The 18,191-nt window shown below is 48.6% G+C and overlaps 1 protein-coding gene across 1 annotated transcript; it reads right to left on the reverse strand.

The window, feature by feature from the left end:
* Positions 1–16,723: 16,723 nt before the first annotated feature.
* Neurog3 (neurogenin 3) lies at positions 16,724–17,368 on the reverse strand. Its single transcript, XM_090346969.1, has one exon. The coding sequence runs from the start codon at positions 17,366–17,368 to the stop codon at positions 16,724–16,726; it is 645 nt and encodes a 214-aa protein (XP_090203095.1).
* Positions 17,369–18,191: the final 823 nt, after the last annotated feature.

The following is an 18,191-nucleotide window of genomic DNA, read 5'->3' on the forward strand; positions in this document are numbered from 1 at the left end:
CCATCTAGAGATAATTTAAAGGTTATATTAAAAACTCACTCTAAGCCAGGTGCCAGTGGCTCATGCCTATAATCCTAGCTACTCAGGAGGCTGAGATCTAAGGACCATGATTCAAAGCCAGCCTCGAAACCAGCAAAAAACATATTCTAGTTCTATAAGGGACTTGAGAAGCTGCTGTCCTGGAACCAGTGCACTGTGGGTACTAGGGATGACAGCAGGCATAAAAATATCCATCTGTGTGCATGGAAATGTTTTTTAGTGGAGGGCAAAAATTGGATGACACAAAATTAGGACAGATAATTGTCTATACTGTACCTCAGTATATAGAATATGTGGCAGTTAAAATGATAAAGTAGATCTTTTTAAATTTTTTTTGTCAGTCGTGGGGCTTGAACTCTGGACTTGGGCATTGTCCCTGAGCTCTTCAGCTCAAGGCTACTGCTCTATCTCTTGAGCCACAGCACCACTTCCTGTTTTCTAGTGGTTAATTGGGAGATAAGTCTTGTGGACTTTTGTTCCCGGGCTGGCTTTGAACCTTGATCCTCAGATCTCAGCCTCCTGAGCAGCTAGGATTACAGGTGTGAGCCACTGTACCCAGCAGTAGATCAGTATTTCCTTAGCTTTGAAATATATTCATGATAATTGGCCTAGTGGAGTGACCCTAAATCCCTGCAACTTGGGTGGCTGAGGTGGGGAGGGTCTTGAGTTGAAAGCCATCCTGGGCTACACAGCAAGACCCTGTCAAATAAACAAAGAAGGCAGAGAGAGAGAGAGAGAGAGAGAGGGAGAGAGAAGGGAAGAAAGGAAGGAAGGAAGGAAGAACAAGAGAGAGAGAAAAAGATAGGAGGAGGAAGAAAGAAGGAAGGAAGGAACTATTTTATTTGATATAAAAAGATTATGAGACATAAAGTACAGGTTGATTTCGCTCTCTTCATAGACTCATGCATATACATAGCTAGCTTGCTACATTGCTAGTAAAATTTTTGTATATAATATGTGAGAGGGGCTGGGTGTTTGGCCTAGTGGTAGAGTGCTTGCCTAGCATGCATGAAGACCTGGGTTGGAGTCCTTGGTACACATACACAGAAAAGCCAGAAATGATGCTGTGGTAGAGCGGTAGCTTTGAGAAAGCCCAAGGACAGTGCTCAGGCCCCAGGACTGGAAAAAAAAATATGTCAGATGGCTCTCACTGGGCGTCATAATTAGCAGTCAATGTAAAATATTTTGCTAAACTTAACATGGTGGTACACACCTGTAACTCAGAAGGCTGAGGTAGGAGGATTGTGAGTTCAAGGACAGTATGGGCAAAATAAGTGAGACTGTATATTAAAAAGTGAAATGTAAAACAAAAAGGGCTGGGGCTATGGTTCAAATAGTAGAACCTGAGGCCCAAGGTCCAATCCCTAGTACTGAAAAAAAAAACGATTATCATCAGCATCCTCATTATTGTTATTATTGCTAATCTATACTTTTTGTGCAATGAGATACTTGGGAAATTGAAGAAACAGACAGATACATATTTGTTTTAAAGCTGAGGGCCACCGTTTGGGTCACCAGGCTTCTCTGCACGGCCTGCAGGACCCTGACTGTGGCCAGATGAGTCCAGGTGAGAGCAAGGGCCAGACAAGAAGCAGAGGCAGCACAGCTGGCTCCAACTCACCTCTGGTCAAATCCCATCCCAGGCTGAATAACATCAGGCCTAGTTCTTGGCCTTCGTGGGGCATTCAATCTCCATGAGAGACCTTGTCAGGCCAGGTGACTGTCCCACCCCAGCCTGCACCTGCTCCATTAATCTTCCCTGTCCCAACTAGGATGACAGAGCCCCTTCTGTCTGTTGATCTAAGAGGGGGGTGTGCAGGCCTCGGTGCTCTGTACCTGCCGTTGCTCAGCAGCTGGAGCAGGAGCCCTCGTGGGGGGCCGGGTTTGTCAGTGCTGACGGATGAGCAGCAGCAGGAAGGCACTCTTTCCTGCTACCAGGTCCCCGGCCCCTCTGGATAGCTAGCCAAGGGGCCATATCCTCCCTGCAAGTGCCCATGAGCCAGATACAGACCCTCTCCCAACACACACCTATACTTCCATGTCTCACTTCACTCTCCTCTGATCCCCAAGCACAGGCAGGTCCAGTCATCCCTTAGTACCCATGAGGCATGGGTTCCAGAACTCCTCTCAGACTCTGAATCCCTCACACAGAACGGTTTAGTATTTGTACATAACATACACACATCCTCCATGTACAATAAATTATCTTCAAATAGCTGACAATACCTAATGTAGTGTGGAGTCTAGGTAAATAGTATTGTTACACTGCATTGGCTAGGGAATAAGAATTAAAAGTTAGTCTGTACATGAGCTAAAGGGATGTCATTTATTATTTTTATTTTATTTTGTGGCAGTACTGGGGCTTGAATTCAGGGCTTAGGTGCTACCCCTGAGCCAGTTTCACTTCTGGCTTTTTGCTGGTTAATTTGAGATGAGTCTTCAGACTTTTCTGCCTGGGCTAGCTCCAAATGGCAACCCTCAGATCTTTGCCTCCTGAATAGCTACAATTGACCAGTGTGAGCCACTAGTACCTGGCTAGTAGTTGTTTTTCATATTTTCAGTTTTTGATTGGTTGAGTCCTTGGATGTAAAACATGATTATGGCTAGACATTTATTTTTATTTTTATTTTTGCCAGTCCTGGGCTTGGGCTCAGGGCCTGAGCACTGTCCCTGGATTTTCTCAAGGCTAGAGCTCTACCACTTGAGCCACAGCACCATTTCTGGCTTTTTGCTAAGTATGTGGTACCAAGGAATCGAACCCGGGTCTTCGTGCCTGCTAGGCAAGCACTATACCACTAGGCCAAACTCCCGGCCCTAGACATTTTTTATACATAAGGAAATGAAAGCAGTTAACATAGAAATTAAAATAAGGTAGAGTTATGAACAGAAATTGGAAAATGTAATAAACGCTAAGTATATATAAGCACCGTATTATGACAAAAGTATAGTCTAATTTAATCTAGTGAATACATGTCTTAGAGACTGTCCCCCACGTTGACATTGATTGAGCTGAGACTTGACTGGCATTTGGGCTCAGACTCCATGTTCCTGTCACTGCCTGTGATTGTCTCCTTGTCCTGAAGTTCCTCTCCCCTTCAGGTGGTCTACTGGAACATGTCCCCTGATCTGACTTGATCCACCTCCATTATTCTGGGTACTGTTCTCTCCTATAAACACAGGCTGTCTGGCTGCGGCAATGAGTTTATGTCACTCTGATATCTATTTCTGAGACTTCCAGTTGCTACCATGTGGTTCTTCGCCCTTCCCAGATGAAATGAGGCCTCTCTTCTTCTCATGCCTGGTGTGCATGCACGCACGCATGCACACACATACAAAGTAACGCTATAGTCATATTGTCTAGGCAGTATATGGTTTAAAAATGATATATAGATGTATGTATGAGATAAATAGACAGACAGATAGATTGATGGGGAACTTGAAGCACTAGTAGCTCATGCCTATAATCCAAGCAACTCATGAGGTTGAAACTTGGAGGACCACCATTCAAAGCCTGGGCAGAAAAGTCCATAAGACTCAATCTTCAATTAACCAGCAAAATGCTGGACTAGAGGCATAGCTCAAGTGCTAGTAGAGGGTTATCTACTAGTGAGTGAAAAATACAAGTGAGAGCAGGAGGCCCTGAGTTCATACCCCAGGACCACAAAAATAAATTAAATAAAATAAATGAAAGAGTTGAATGTCTTTGGAATTTGGTAATATCTAGAATACCTGTAGTATTCTGAGAGATATCATACATTTTCAATTTAATCTTTGTAAGGGCTCTATAAGGGGTGTTATAATTATTCCTCTTTCACAATAACATTAGGGAGAAATAAAGGCAGTACCATAGACAGGGCAGAAGCAGAGTGCCCAGGACGAGGTGAGGAGAACACCTGTGGTAGTATGGACAGTAGCTGGCACCATTTCACCCATCACAGAGGACAGGCTGAGCTATGGAGGGATTTGAGATAGTATCACTATGTAGTGCAGCTCAAACTCAAAAACCTTCCATTCTCCGCCTCCTGAGTACTGGAATTACAGGTGTAGATACCACATCTGGCTTTGATTTCTTTTTTTCTTTTTTCCACTGTGGGGCTTGAACTCAGGCCCTGGGAACTGTCCCTTGAGCTCTTTTGCTCAAGGCTAGTTCCCTACTCCTTGAGCTATAGCTCTACTTCTGGGTTTCGGGTGGTTAACTGGAAATTAGGGTCATGTGGACTTTCTTACCCATGCTGGTTTTGAGCTGTGTGATCCTCAGATCTCAGAGGCATGAGCCACTGGTACTAGACTCTTGATAAGCTTTAAAATCTAGGGGGATGGGGGGAGGGAAATGGGTGCCAAGACATGTGAAAGGGTATCAATGTATGTGAATTAGTGCACCTTCTATCTGGCAAATATCATGTAACCCTTTTACTAATTACAATAAAAAAATGGAAAAAAAATCTAACCTATACTCCCTTCCTAGGTTGATGTGCCTCCAGACTCAGCAACAGCCTCTGTCATCTGTCACTATCAGTCATCAGGGCTAGGTGTATTGAAGTCACTCTTAGAGGCTGTTGGAAGCAGATACTCTCCCTCCTTCCTGTTGTTCCTCCTCCCTTGAGTTTCAGGCTGCCCCTTACCCTGGCCCCAGGGGCCTGAGGACTCTTAATCTATTGTTTTGTCCCTAGAGAAGAGGGGAACATTTCTTTCCTTCTCCTCACTATGGTTTATTCTCCGAAGGTAAGGTACTGGGAGGGGGTTCCAGCTGCTAAGCACACACTCCTCTCCCCTGTCTTTCTTCCTCTGGGTCCAGAGTCTCTGTCATTATACACTGTATCTGGCAACAAGTCCACAGACCCAGGTGCAAAGGTGGATGAAAGAGACCCAAAGAGCAGTGAGAGCCAGGTCTTTGCACTTTTTCCATCCCATTTTTGTTAAAAAAAAAAAAAAAAAAAAAAAGCTGGGCCCTGGTGACTCACGCCTGTAATCCTAGTTACTCAGGAGGCTGAGATATAAAGATAGGTGAAAGCCAGCCCAGGTGGAAAAGTCTCTGAGACACTCTTACCTCCAACTACTCAAAAAGTGGAAGTGGCACTATGGCTCAATCGGTAGAAAGCTAGGCTTGAGCACAAAGAGGCTCAGGGACAGAGCTTGGGCCCTGAATTCAAGTCCTACAACCACCACCAACAAAAAGAGCAAAAAATACCACACCAAGCCCTAGGGAGGCAGGGAGGTGGATAGTTGGAGGCTAGCTTAGGCTACAGAGTGAGATTCCCATCTCAAAACCTCCAAATCAAACCAAATGACAGCAAACAAACACCCAGGCTCAAAACCACTACCATTATGAGCTAAGTAAGCATGCGGGAGACACAGCAGGAGCTCGGCATGGCCCTGCCTTCAAGCTGGGACCCTAGACCAGGACAGCTGGGAGTCCATTCTATCCAGTAGGGTCAGAAGAGTGGCCATCAACTCCCTGAGTGGGGAAGTCCAGCCCGAGAGGCCCCACGGTAGACGCTGACCCTGCTCTGCTGCTAATTCCCAAGGACACTAGGCCACTCTCTTCTCTGCCCTAGCTCATTTTTCCCTCAAAGGCAAAGCTTGGCATTCAGAGGTCCCTGAGGCCATTTCCAGCCGGACCAGGGGCAGTTTTATTTAGGGCTCCAGAGACTTCTGCCTTTTGGCTACTTTTTTTTTTCTTTTTTAAAGCAGCACGTGAGAAGAAGCAGGGGGGTGGGGAAGCACGAGTCTCTAAAGAAATTCCCAGACTGGTCTGTTGCTTTTTGTGTGTGGAGAGAACGATGGGCAAGTGCTGGTGGGGGGGGGAAGGACAGGGATGGAGTGAGGAGGGGGAAAGAAGGGTGCATGGAGGACACAGAAGAATGAAAGAAAGGCCAATGCAACAAAAGGAAGTAAAAAGTGAGTGACAAGTTTGAGACTGCAGGCCCTGGGCCGACTAGGCATTTAGGCTAAAGAATGGACACAAATGAGCTGGATTTTCATGCTTGGTGGACAGTGAATGGCAGAGCATCTTTTAAAACCCTATCAGGAACTCTTTGGATTGTCATTAGATCTAGAGAGAGGCAAAGACAGAGGGAGGAGACTGCTGAATTTGGCCCCCTGGGTGGGGGGCTTCAGGCTCTCTCCTTGCCAGAGCTGGGTATGCCTGGGCCCCTCTAAGGTTTCGGTAAATTATAAATTATTTGTCACTTCAAGGGCCCTTGGGATTCGGTGGTGGGCTCTGCCAGCTCTTGAGGTTGATCCCCACACGGGAGCTAGGAGGCATGGGGGAGGTAGGGTGGATTAAGGCTCCCAGCTTCTTGTATGGTAACCCAACAACTTATGTTTTCTGGGACAAGTGACAGACAGTCTCAATGCCAGGGAAGTCCGAGGTGAACCAGGATGTTTGGTGGGCATATTTTAGGATGAGGAGCTCAGTGGGAGGAGAGGGGGCAGTGGTGAATTGCTCAAGGCTGGTCCCTGGAACCTTGGTACCTGCCCTCAACAAGTCCAAGGTGGGAGAGTCTTTATTTGTACATTAAAAGAAAAAAAAAAAGAGACAAAGTGGCACTGTGGCTCAAGTAGTAGAATGCTGGCCCAGAGACAGCACTCAGGCCCAGAGTTCAAACCCCAGGACCAGCAACACATCCACAACAACAACAACTCCATGTTTATTGGCTGGGTGCTGCTGGTGCATACCTGCAATCCAAGCTACTCAGGAGGCAGAACCCCTGAACCAGCAAAAATAAAAAGACAATTGGAGGTCTTGTTTTCCATGTGAATGAATGTTAGGTAATATGGAATTGTTCATTTTATTAGGTGTCAAAATGAATTTATGCTTATGTTTTCAAAAGTGTCTTCCTCCCAGGGGAGGAAGAATGGGAGGGGCGGGGGCAGAGGAGCAGTTGATGTCTGAATGAAAACATCACAGTGAAGCCCTCTAAAAATTATATATATATATATATATATATGAAAAGGAAGAGATAGGGAGGGAGATAAGAAAGATTAATAGGGTGGGTGGATTTGATCAAAGTGCATTACATTTAGGAGCAAAAATGTCCATCTGGGGCGAGGTGGCTCATGCCTGCAATCCTAGCTACTGAGGAGGCTGAGATCTGAGGATCACAGTTCAAAGCCAGCCCAAGCAACACAGAGCCATGAGACTCTTATTTCCAATTAATCACTAGAAAATGGGAAATGGGCCTGTGGCTCAAGGGTAGGGTGGTAGCTTTGTGCTGAAGAGCTCAGGGACAATGCCCAGGCCCAGGGGTAGGGTGGTAACCTTGAGCTGAAGAGCTCAGGGAGAGCACCCAGGCCAGAGTTCAAGTCCCATGATCCCCCCAAAAAAATGTCACAAAGAATATCCTTTGTACAAGATGTAAATAAACTTTAACAAAATAGATTAAATCTCAAAAATGTCTTTATTGTTAAAATGGATGATAAAGTAGCTATGTAGGGGAATCATAGAGATTTGGGGCATCTGTGTAGCTTGAGGAAGGTGCAAGGGGATGAAAAGAGGTTGAATGTGAATTGGTAGGTTTTTCTCTACATCATCCTGCCCTCCTCCCCCTCCCACCTCTTTCCACCAGTGGCCACTGAGTGATGGTGTGGAACAATCATTATTCTGCCCTAGCTACTCTTGCATATATTTGCAAGTATTTAAAATGAAAGCCTAAAAGAAGGAAAAGGAGAGCAGGTTGGGCAGTGAAGTATGGGGGGGGGGGTGAGGGATAAATAGTATTGGGGCCAGGAAAACCTGAGTTCAAGCCCAATGCCTCCTCACTGCGTGCCCTGTTACCAAGTGGCTCCCTACCTCAGTTCCATCAGTTTCAAAATGGAAATGATCGTTCTTATCTCATCCATTAACAATCGCAAAGCACTAGCACTTAGATACAGAAAGCGCTCTACAACAGTAAGGAAAGAAGATGAGCCCGTTAGTGGAGGACACGTCTTTCCAGCCAGAACCCCTCAGAGCTCTGCTCCTGCGTGGGCATGGCCTCCTGGAACAAACCTCTCCCAAGAGCAGATCAGCTGACTGGCACTCTGGCCTTGCCTACATGAGGAACCTGGCTGGGCCCCCTCCCTTCCTGTCTGTACCTGCAGTCTGCACTATCCTGATGCCTGTCAATCACCAAGAAGTTACAAGAGAGTAGTTCTTCTGAAATCTCACTAACAGTCAAACATAAAGAAGCTCAAGAATGTACTACACTGAAGGACACAACACAGCCAGAGAAGCAAGCACCTGTGTGTGTGTGTGTGTGTGTGTGTGTGTGTGTGTGTGTGTGTGTGTGTGTGTGCACATACAACCCTCTGTCTCCACCTGTCCCCAACTTATTGCAGGATGGAAATACTGCTCAGGGGACCCGATGGTCCCTGGAGCCATTAGGATGTAGATGCCCCCATTTCTAAGGGCTACCTCAGGTCCTTTCTACCTGAAGATCATTCTTTGCTCTACCATTCTCCAGAAAGAAAAAAAAAATCTGCTAGAGCTGTCTGTGTTCAGACTCTTGGAGTTGACTGTGTGTCTGTGTGTCTGTGTATGTGTGTGTTTCTGCTCAGTCCACCTGTGGAGGTCCCCTCTTCTTTTCTCAGTCGCCACCTGTTCATTTCTGGTTCAAAAGGGATCTAGGGGCCCCAGGCAGAAGGGTGGTACTCTGGCCTTGGGGAGGCAAATGAGGCTCTGGGCCTCCCAAACACTGGGGATGATAAATGGGGGCTGAGTCTTTCAGGCTTCATTATAGAGTCACCATGGGTTTGCCCAAACCATGGCAACCGATTCAAGCAATGATTAACCTAATAAAGCAAAGGCAAAGGGGAAAAAGATGCATTCAAGACCCCAAGTCAGGCCCTGGTTCTCTAGAGACAGTAAATTCCCTTCAGTGGGTATGGTGTCCAAGCCCCAGACATCCTAAATCTCTGCCTGATGAGTGGGGGCAGGGAGGTCTGTGAAAGACACAAATGGATATCCATAATCAGCTTGGGGCGGGGGTCTGGATGGGGAGGGCTCAAAAGCACACTTGAGGAGGTGCAGCATGGGTATTCCTTGAAAGCCAACCCATGAGCAAGGGATAAGGAGATGGCTATTTTAGTCTCCGCAGCCAAAGAACCTGGACTTTCTCTTCGTGTCTCTGTCTGTCTGTCTGTCTGTCTGTCTGTCTGTCTGTCTGTCTCTCTCTCTCTCTCTCTCTCTCTCTCTCTCTCTCTGTCTCTCTCTCTCAGCTCTGTTATATTTAGCTTTGAGGAGGTAGGTAGAGGTAGAGGTGTGTGTGTGTGTGTGTGTGTGTGTGTGTGTGTGTGTGTGTTCCTGTATTTGTCTGTCTGTCTCTGGATTGTAGAACTCAGGTAACAAAGATTTTGTTACTGAGCATGTGAGCGGCAGCGTGGAGGACAGCCAGTGATCCGGGCCTCTGTGCGCCCATTCCTGGTGTAACCTGTGCCCCTTGACAGTGGGCGGGATTTAGCGATTTTGTTTGCTCTAGTGAATAGAATGTGGCAGAGGGGATAGGTTGTCACTTTGGAGATTAGATTAAAAAGAAAAAAGACCATGGTTCTTGTCCTGGGTGTCCTCCCCGCACCTCCCACCTCTTGTTTGCTTGCTCCTGTTGAGGGAAGTCAGTTATCGTGCTGTGAGCTGTCCTAGGGAGAAGCCATGTGACAAGGGCCTGAAGACAGCTTCTGGCCAAAAGCCAGTGAGGAACAGAGACCACATTCCAACAGCCCTCGGAGGACTTGCATGAGGCCGGTCACATGAGTGTACGTGCACATGGCCCCTCCTCGGGTCAACTTATCAGATGGACCACATTCTTGGCTGCAGCCGCCTGAGACACTTTAAGCTGGAGGCCCCACCTAAGCCATAAATCAGGTATCTATTCCTGGTCCACAGAAGACCCACATAATAAAGTTCCTTCTTTTTAGTGATTAAGTGTTGGATGATTGGTTATGCAGCAAGACATAACTAGTGTAGCAGATACAGTAGAGCTGGTGATGATGTTAAGATAGTAGTTCTCAGTTTGTCTCCATAGCAATAAAGTTGGGGACTTTTGGTAGGTCACCCTTCCCTGTTTAGTGTGGGAAGATTATCCGGGTCTGTGCTTCCTTCACTATTCATGTGTAGGAATATGATTGGGTGCAAGCATGGGTTCTCCCTCAAGGCACTGACAGGTACAAGGGCAGGGCACATTGGTCATCTTATCTGAATCCTCATCAAACTCATTTTTCTAACTGGAGAAACTGAAGCTTGGGGAGGCAAAGTGACTTTTCTGAAGTACCAGAGGAGGTTCAGAAGCAGGAAGAGCACTGGACTAATCTGGTTTTACTCAGCCAGATGTGGCATCTTTGAAAAACAAATTCATAAGCAGCCAAGGACAGGCTACTTTCATGCAAAGGAAATGAGTCCGGATGAATCATGTGTCTCTATATAAATCATTCATTGATTCATTCACATAGTCAATTAGTTTTCATTGATCTTTATGTGCTCTACAAATAAATGCAACAATTCCACTTAAGGGCATTCATCCAAAATAACTGAACAAGGGTATGATGGAGAACTAGCTATATTACATGCCACATTATTCATAACAGCCAAAATGGAGAAGCAACCTGAGTGTTCATCAGTGAATGGACAGATAAGGAAAATTCCCTGTGTGTGCATGGTGGAAGATCCTGTAACAGTATGGGCAGACCTAAAGGATGTATGCTAAGTGAAATGAGCCAGGTGCAGAAAGACAAACACCATATGATATCATTTATATATGGAACTAAACAAGTCCATCTCATTGAATCAAGGAGGAGAAAGCTGGTTGCCAGAGGATGGGGGTAGGAGAAGTAGATGGGAGAAGGGAAGGCTAGGTGATAGGCTTATTAAATAGCTATAATGTAAACGCACACATATCACTCCATTAGATTCCATAAATATACATAGTTATTATTTGTCGATTCCAATACATTTCTAAGCAAATAATTTCAACATCTCTCATTCATTTTGTCAATCTGCATTCTCATTAATTTATCCTGAAAACACGTGTGATTCAGCATATGTGATATGTGTTCCACTCAATTGAGAGGTGAAGATGATCATAGCCCTCTCTCCCCTGTCCCTTTCAAGAGCTCAGAGGCCCTTGGAAGGTGAGAATGCATAAACAGATCATTACAAGGGTACCTGGAAGTGCTTGAATAGCTACATGCTTGGGATATTAATGGAAAAGGAAGAGTAGAAAATAGTACAGAGAGCACTTTTAGGAAGAGATAAAGCATATGTTGGATGCATATTTTCATGCAAAGGAAATATGAATCAGAATGCATCATGTGCCTCTAGGAGGTCTGAGGAGGAGAAAAAGGAGGAGTGAGAGAATTCCAACAGATAGAACAGTGGGGATGCAAAAGCATTGAGTGGACACCTAAGAGTGTATGAAAGGAAAACCGAGCAGATCAGTATTTCTGAAGGGTAAGTGTCAAAGCAAACAAGGCACTTGTGATAGAGGCTGGTGGGTCATAAGCAGCTATTAGACTTCTGATATGAGTGATGATTCTCAGTGGGATCAGGAGCAACAGGCCTCGATAACTTGGAGACAGAAGAGGAGGAATTCCATTTTGGATATCTCATTTGACGTGCCTGAGGGCCATTGGACATACTGCTCCAGATCTCAGGAAAGGCAGATCCAAGGGTGAGTATTACTGGGATAGCATAGGTGGCCTCTGGCTTTTGTGCTGGTTTACAGTTCACAGGAATGTAGAGCAAATTCAAATTTACAAAATTCCCCCTTTCCTCCAAAACAGGGAGGGCAAGAAAAGAGTTTGGGACAAAGATACAAAGGTAGGTGCCATTTAAAGAGACCCAATAAGTATATTTAACCAGTAAAAAATAATGGCATCATTAAGTTGCTGCTATTTATTTATTTAGCCAATTCTGGGGCTGAACTCAATGCCTGGGCACTGTCCTTGAGCTTTCTCAAGGCTAGCACTCTACCACTTGAGCCACAGCACCACTTCTGGATTTTCTGAGTATATGGTACTGAGGAATTAACCCAGGGCTTTGTGCATGCTAGGCAAGCACTCTACCAATAGGCCATACTCCGAGCCCAGTTGCTACTATATTTTTCCAACTTCACAAATGAGGAAAATAGGCCTTTGAGTGATAAAAGAGCTTTAATGGAAAACATCAGAATTTAAGGGTCTAAAGTAGCTCATCTTAACCAGTATACTATTCAGTGTATGCATCTTCTAATTGCTTTTGCTCTTGGAATTAGTGGGAAAAAAGTCCATTGTAACCAAAAGAACAAAAACCACTGCTGGGGATACATTTTCATGGTAGTTCTTCCAGCTAGGGGTGCTTCAGCCTCAATGTGCAGTGTTGTTTCCTACAGACTTCTTGGATGCTGTTTGAAACTCCTAAGCTGGTCACTTACTTCCAGCTCCACCATTTAACAAAGGGGACTCCAGTTTGCATGGACACACACACACACACACACACACACACACACACACACACACACACACACACGCACGCACATCTTGCTAGAGTAACCAAGGTAGCCAGTAGCCAGAGAACCCAAGTTTTCCCCCATCACACCCTGGAAACTGAAAGTCCTCTGAGTTTGCATGTCCACAGGGACTTCCCTAGAACCCCAGACTGGAAATTTGGTAGAAGTTATGAATAGGTTACTTTCCTTCTCCAGACATATCTCACACTAAATCAACCAGCCATTTCAGCACCATGGTCAGGGGTGTGCCAAGCCTTTCAGATCCAGAGGACCTGAGTTATCCAGCCGGCAGCTAGCTGCACAGTCATCCTTAACTCTCGGTTCCTAAAAGCATAGGCCCCAGACAGAACCTTGGAAGTTGAGCCCTAGGGAATAGTCCAAACCACAGTGTTGCCTCTTGGCCTTACAAGTGCTCTGAAGAACTGCCTAAAGCCACAGCACTTACAACTCCAGGCTGACTCTGTCTCTATCCTAGCTGCCATTTTTGGATTCAGAACAAACTGTACCAAACTGCTGTTTTAGAGGCAGGGTCGCAGTCTCAATTTGCCACAACTCACCAAGTGACAGGAGCTCTGGGAAAATGGCTTATATCCAAAACTTTGATCTCTGTTTCCGTAAATGTGGCTACTCCATACATGGATATCCTGTCTCCACAAACGGTAGGAGGGCATCTGAGATAAGAAGGGTCTAGCCTTAAGTGGCTCACTGTCCGTGCAGCTGTACTGAGGAGGGGGATAGGCAGGTAAGGTTCTAGCACACTGGTCTGCAGGAATTTAAAGATGGGGAAGGAAAGGGGAGGATGTAAACCAGTGATTACATCTACAAGGTGTTTAATGTGTGCTCTGTTCTCAATGGACTCCCTCAGCTGGTTCCCTTCCTCTTTCCCCACACTGTCCGCGGGTGCAAAGACTTCAGGGCAACCCGCGTTGCTTCTGGTCCTGAGGCTGTGACGCCATGCCCAGCAAGCAGAAATCTAGTGAACAGGATTTTGGCACTTCTCTCAGCTTCTGTTTCGAATTGGCTGAGGCTTAGAGACTCGTCCAAGGTCTCACAGCTCCGCAGTTCTTGGGGTAGGGGGGGAGGGCTTGCCTTTGTGCCAGCCCAGCGGCCTGGCGCACAGACATTAGCATTCCAATGGCCCCGGGACCCTTTGTCCTCCAACAGAGGCTGGCTAGGGGATGGGGTGGGGTGGGGAGGGGGCAGGGCACCATAAATCTACCTGCTTGAGTGTGGGGACAAGGTGGAGGAGGGGGTGTGCAAGATTCATGTGCTGCAGGGCGGGCAGACAAAGGCAAAGGCGTTTGGGGCCCGGGCTGGGGATCCTGTCTCGGTTTCAGAATGGTGGGCGCTGATGGAGACCTCAGACTGCAGAAGCTTCGGTAGCCAAAGAAGGGGAGCGCGCAGGACCGAGCTCCAGCAGCCCGGGTGGTTTCCAAAAACCAGGGAAGGAAGGGTCGTACAACTCCGGCGGGGAAGTTCCGGGACGTGGGGGTGGGGGTGCTACGGGGTTCGTAGGGCGAGCCAGTCACGGAAAGGAGTTCAAACCCTACTGGCTCAAGAGCTCTTTCGGAACGGGGACGTGGAGACTTCGCTCACCATGGCGCGGGTTCTGTACGCAAGGATGGAGCTAGCTCCCTGCGGGCACGGAGCCCACAATTCCAAAGCGATGAAGCCAAATCCTGAACGATTCTCTGCCTCCTCTGGACTTGGAGAGTTAGGCTAAGAGCCCCAGAGTCTAAGCCTCCCCGGCCACGGCAGCAGCCTAACAGAGCTAAGCTCTGTGTGCGTTTTGATTCTCGGGGCAGAGGATCGGTCTGTTCACTGGGTGACAACAGCTCCTTCCTGAGCGCCCTGCAAAACAGGAGAGAGAGATTTGGGCAGTGGGTGTCCTGCAGCTACCAGACTCGGCAACGGTGGAGATCGGGGGATTCAGCCTACAAAAACCCTTGTCCAGCTTGGGGGTCGGGCCGCGGTCGTTGCACAAGGGGAATCACTCCCAACCCACGCCCACCCTGTACCCAGATGAACACTGTCCCAAGTCGTGCTCTGGAAGGAGTCTCCTGCTTCAGAAATTCCTCTCCAACTTTAAGGTGGCCGCAATGGACACCTCCTTGGAGCCTCCTGCTCTGGTCCTCCAAGTCTCTCCTACCCCCCAATACCACCAATCAATATATCTTTGACCTTGAATGGCTTGTGTCTATATCGAGGTTACTGTCCCTGCAGGGCAGAGACCTTCCAGCTTTTTAAGTCTGTCTATGCCCCTCCCCCCAGTGCTCAGCTAGTGGCCAGAGTTTACTTGATCTGTGTCACACAGAGCTGGTGACACCTGCCCCTGAGCTGTGCCCCAGGTGGAACGTTGGCTGTTACTTCAGAGCTCACCAATAACCCATTAATCTCCTCCTCATAGATTAAAGCTGCTGAATGAAACAACGCTCACTTGATCCACTTGTTTGCCAGTGTCCCCTTCCTGCCCTCAAACCTTGTCCCTGATAAAGAAAATGTAGCTTCTCTATGCTCCCTTTAGGGATCAGGGAGTAAAGGACAGGAAATATTCTATTGGAAGTGGTCAGGGCACAGAAAAGACAGAGAGGGACACACTAACCCCACGTTCTCCAATGTGCAGTCCCTGCTAGCACTAGCTTCTATTGGGGTAGCTGATTTCTTTTCAGACTCCAGGGACCACCCACTGTGGGAGGAATCTGGAGTTCAAGGAACAGACAGGCTTCCTGCCTTTCATTTCTCTATACCTAAGTTGGCTGGCAGACTGCAGGGTCCTTATAGAGCAGCCCCACGCCCCCAACTCAGTGGAAGGAAAAAGTTCTATTCCACCTCAAACCAAAGAGACTTATTTCTTAATAAACCTGGGGGTGGAGAGATCCCAGCTGGACTTGCCACTTTCTCGGCTGCCAACTGCTAAATGGCTTGAATCAAGACACCACAATCCAGTCCTTGGTGTCTAAAATGTTCTGGATCTCTAAGCAACTTGAGTAGATTGCTGGGATATCCAGTCCCCCACCCCACCCCACCCCACCCCATCCCTGCCCACACACAGTGAGCATTCCAAGGACTCCACAGCTGAGTTACTACTTTCTCCTTCTTCAAGTGGGGAGTGGCTCTAAACCCAGTGGGGGACAGAACCTATAGCAGAGTCAGTCACCTCAGACAGATTTATTTTAAACCTCTGTATGACATAAGACAGTCACTGCTCTACAGAGAAAATAAAAGGTTTAAATCAGGGACTCCTTAAGATACTTCGAGCTTCCCCAACACCGTCCTCCTGGCCTCCAGTCCAGCACTCAAGGGCCACAGAACCACCCCCAAGCGAGTTCTCTCTCCTTGAACAGAGGCACACCCTCCTCCCTTGTCTCATCCTCAGACCAGCAGCGGCAGCAACCCTCCCACCTCCTCCATACAACTGAGTCTCCTTGCTGAGATAGTCCATCTTTTATTGGTTCAAAACCTCCTTCACCCATCTCCAATAATCTTATGTACAAAATATAGACTTTCGCTCATCAAAAAGCTTCATCAATAAATACAAATGTATAAAAACAGGGGAGAGGTATATAATTTACCATAACAAAATTCATTTCGAAAGACATTCTATCATTTACAAACTGATTTCCTGCTTGCTTTCTTTTAAAGAGACACAGCACACACATTCTAGGCTCCTGGCAGGCGCAGAGCTCAGGGGAGCTGGGGAATGCTCTTCCTTGTCTACGAACGCGTTCCCAGTTTGAAGCCTCTTCTCTCCAGGAGCCCAAGGGCTCAGAAAAGTGCAGGAGGGGAAGGCAGACGATCACCTTCGTGGATTAAGGCAGAATGGAGCGGCTGGAGATCCTGGATTTGAGACCGGGTAGAGGAGAAGGTCGGCAGTGTCTTCGGGGCGGGGCGGAGGAACAAGCGCTTCGGCCAAACATTGCACGCCAACTCCTTGGGGGAGGATTGGTAAGAGACAGACCCAAAGGCAGACAGACAGGAATGAAAGAAGGATGACCCGAACCTGGCCGTCTCCGGTGGTGTAGTGCTACTAACTCGTCATTTTTGGACGAAATTTTGGGGGTGGTTGCGGGGAGGAGCCTTAAATTCGCACATTCTGCAGTGCCAAGAGTTTTGCGAGAGGGACACAGACAAGCGTGGCCTGACCTTCCGGAGGGCCCCCCCCCCGACAGCTTTAACTTCCTTTCTCCCTTTCGGCCCCCACGGTGGTCCAGAGATCTACAAGCCCTTCACAAGAAGTCAGAGAAAGCCAGGGCGTCTGGATGAGAGCAGATCGGGGAGATGGGGACCCGAAGCCCGGGAGGTTCCTCCAGAGAGGCGATGGGACTCAGGCTTCCAGCCTGGGAAATTGGGGAGTAGAGGGAACCCCAGTCTCCCGGGGAGCCGTCGTCGGGGGTGTGCAGCTCTGCGCAGGGAGGCGCCGGGGGCTCTGACCCGTAGAAGCTGTGGTCCGCTATGCGCAGCGTCTGAGTCAGGGCCCAGATGTAGTTGTGGGCGAAGCGCAGCGTCTCGATCTTGGTGAGCTTCGCGTCGTCGGGGAAGGTGGGCAGGACGCCGCGCAGCGCGTCGAGAGCCGAGTTGAGGTTGTGCATGCGATTGCGCTCACGGTCGTTGGCCTTCTTGCGTCGACTCCGTCGTTGCTTGCTCAGTGCCAACTCGCTCTTGGGTCGGCTGCGTCCTCCGCGCCGCGCGCGCAACTTCCTCGAGGCCCCTCGACAGCCGCCTCCTTCTGCTTCCCCGCCGTCCCTCAACGTGAGAGTCGGGGGGCTCGATGCATCGGGCCCGCCACGAGGGACTTCGTTATCTGTGGCCATTCCCAGGAAGGGCTGCTCGATCTTGTGGACAGGGGTTACACCCAAGGGATGAGGAGCCATCCTGCGCTGGGGAAAGAGGGAAGAATGGTAAATGTGGATCAGTCATCTGCCGTCGTCCCTGATTCGGAGGCCAAGTGGAGAAACAAACCCCAGGACACCACGGAGCACGAGTCTCCCCCCCATCAGACTGCCCACTGTCTTCCTTTTATCCCTCGGCCACCTCCCAGCGTTACCTAGTTCTCCCAGCGCCCGGGATTAGTGAGCAATGGGTCCTGGGGAGCAGAGGGGAGCTGAGCTAATCTGCTTTGCCGCTCCAAGTTCTATTGAGCCGTCGGCGCCCCCGCCTGGGGGCAGTGACTCCAGCGCCGGGGGAGAAGAGAAGCGCGCAGGGAGTCCGGGGGGATGGGGGGGAGGGAATTCCCTGTTGCTCTCTTGGCGAGGTGCTTAAGACCGCGGGGATTTCTTGAGCCACAAGTCGTGTGCCCCTTTGGCACGCTTTATCTGCTCGGGCCCGGGCCTGGAGCGTGCCTGCCCCTCTGCTGCCCGCGCCACTGGCCAATCAGCGCTGGGGCCTGGGAGCTGCGCCACGCGAGCCCGCTCCTCCCCCGCAGGGCACAGCTGGATTCCGGACAAAGAGCGGGGTCGGGGGAGGGGAGCGCCGCTCTGTTTGCTCTCTCCCCGCGGGCTCCGTCCCAGCAACTCTCAGTTCCTCAAAGAACTTCCTTTGGCTCCGACCTGGCCGCCCTGAACCGCCTGTCTTGACCCTCTCCTGGTAGTTTGAAGGGGATTTGGGGGAGCGTGCAGGGGAGGCTAGCCTCAGCGTGTCGGGCCAGGGAATGAAGTCTCAGGGAGGGAGGTGGCTTGTTCCAAATCAGATATCAAG

Source organism: Megascapheus bottae, chromosome 15 (genome assembly GCF_031878675.1).
Source record: "Megascapheus bottae isolate mThoBot1 chromosome 15, mThoBot2.hap1, whole genome shotgun sequence".
In the NCBI taxonomy this organism is placed as follows: Eukaryota; Metazoa; Chordata; class Mammalia; order Rodentia; family Geomyidae; genus Megascapheus; species Megascapheus bottae.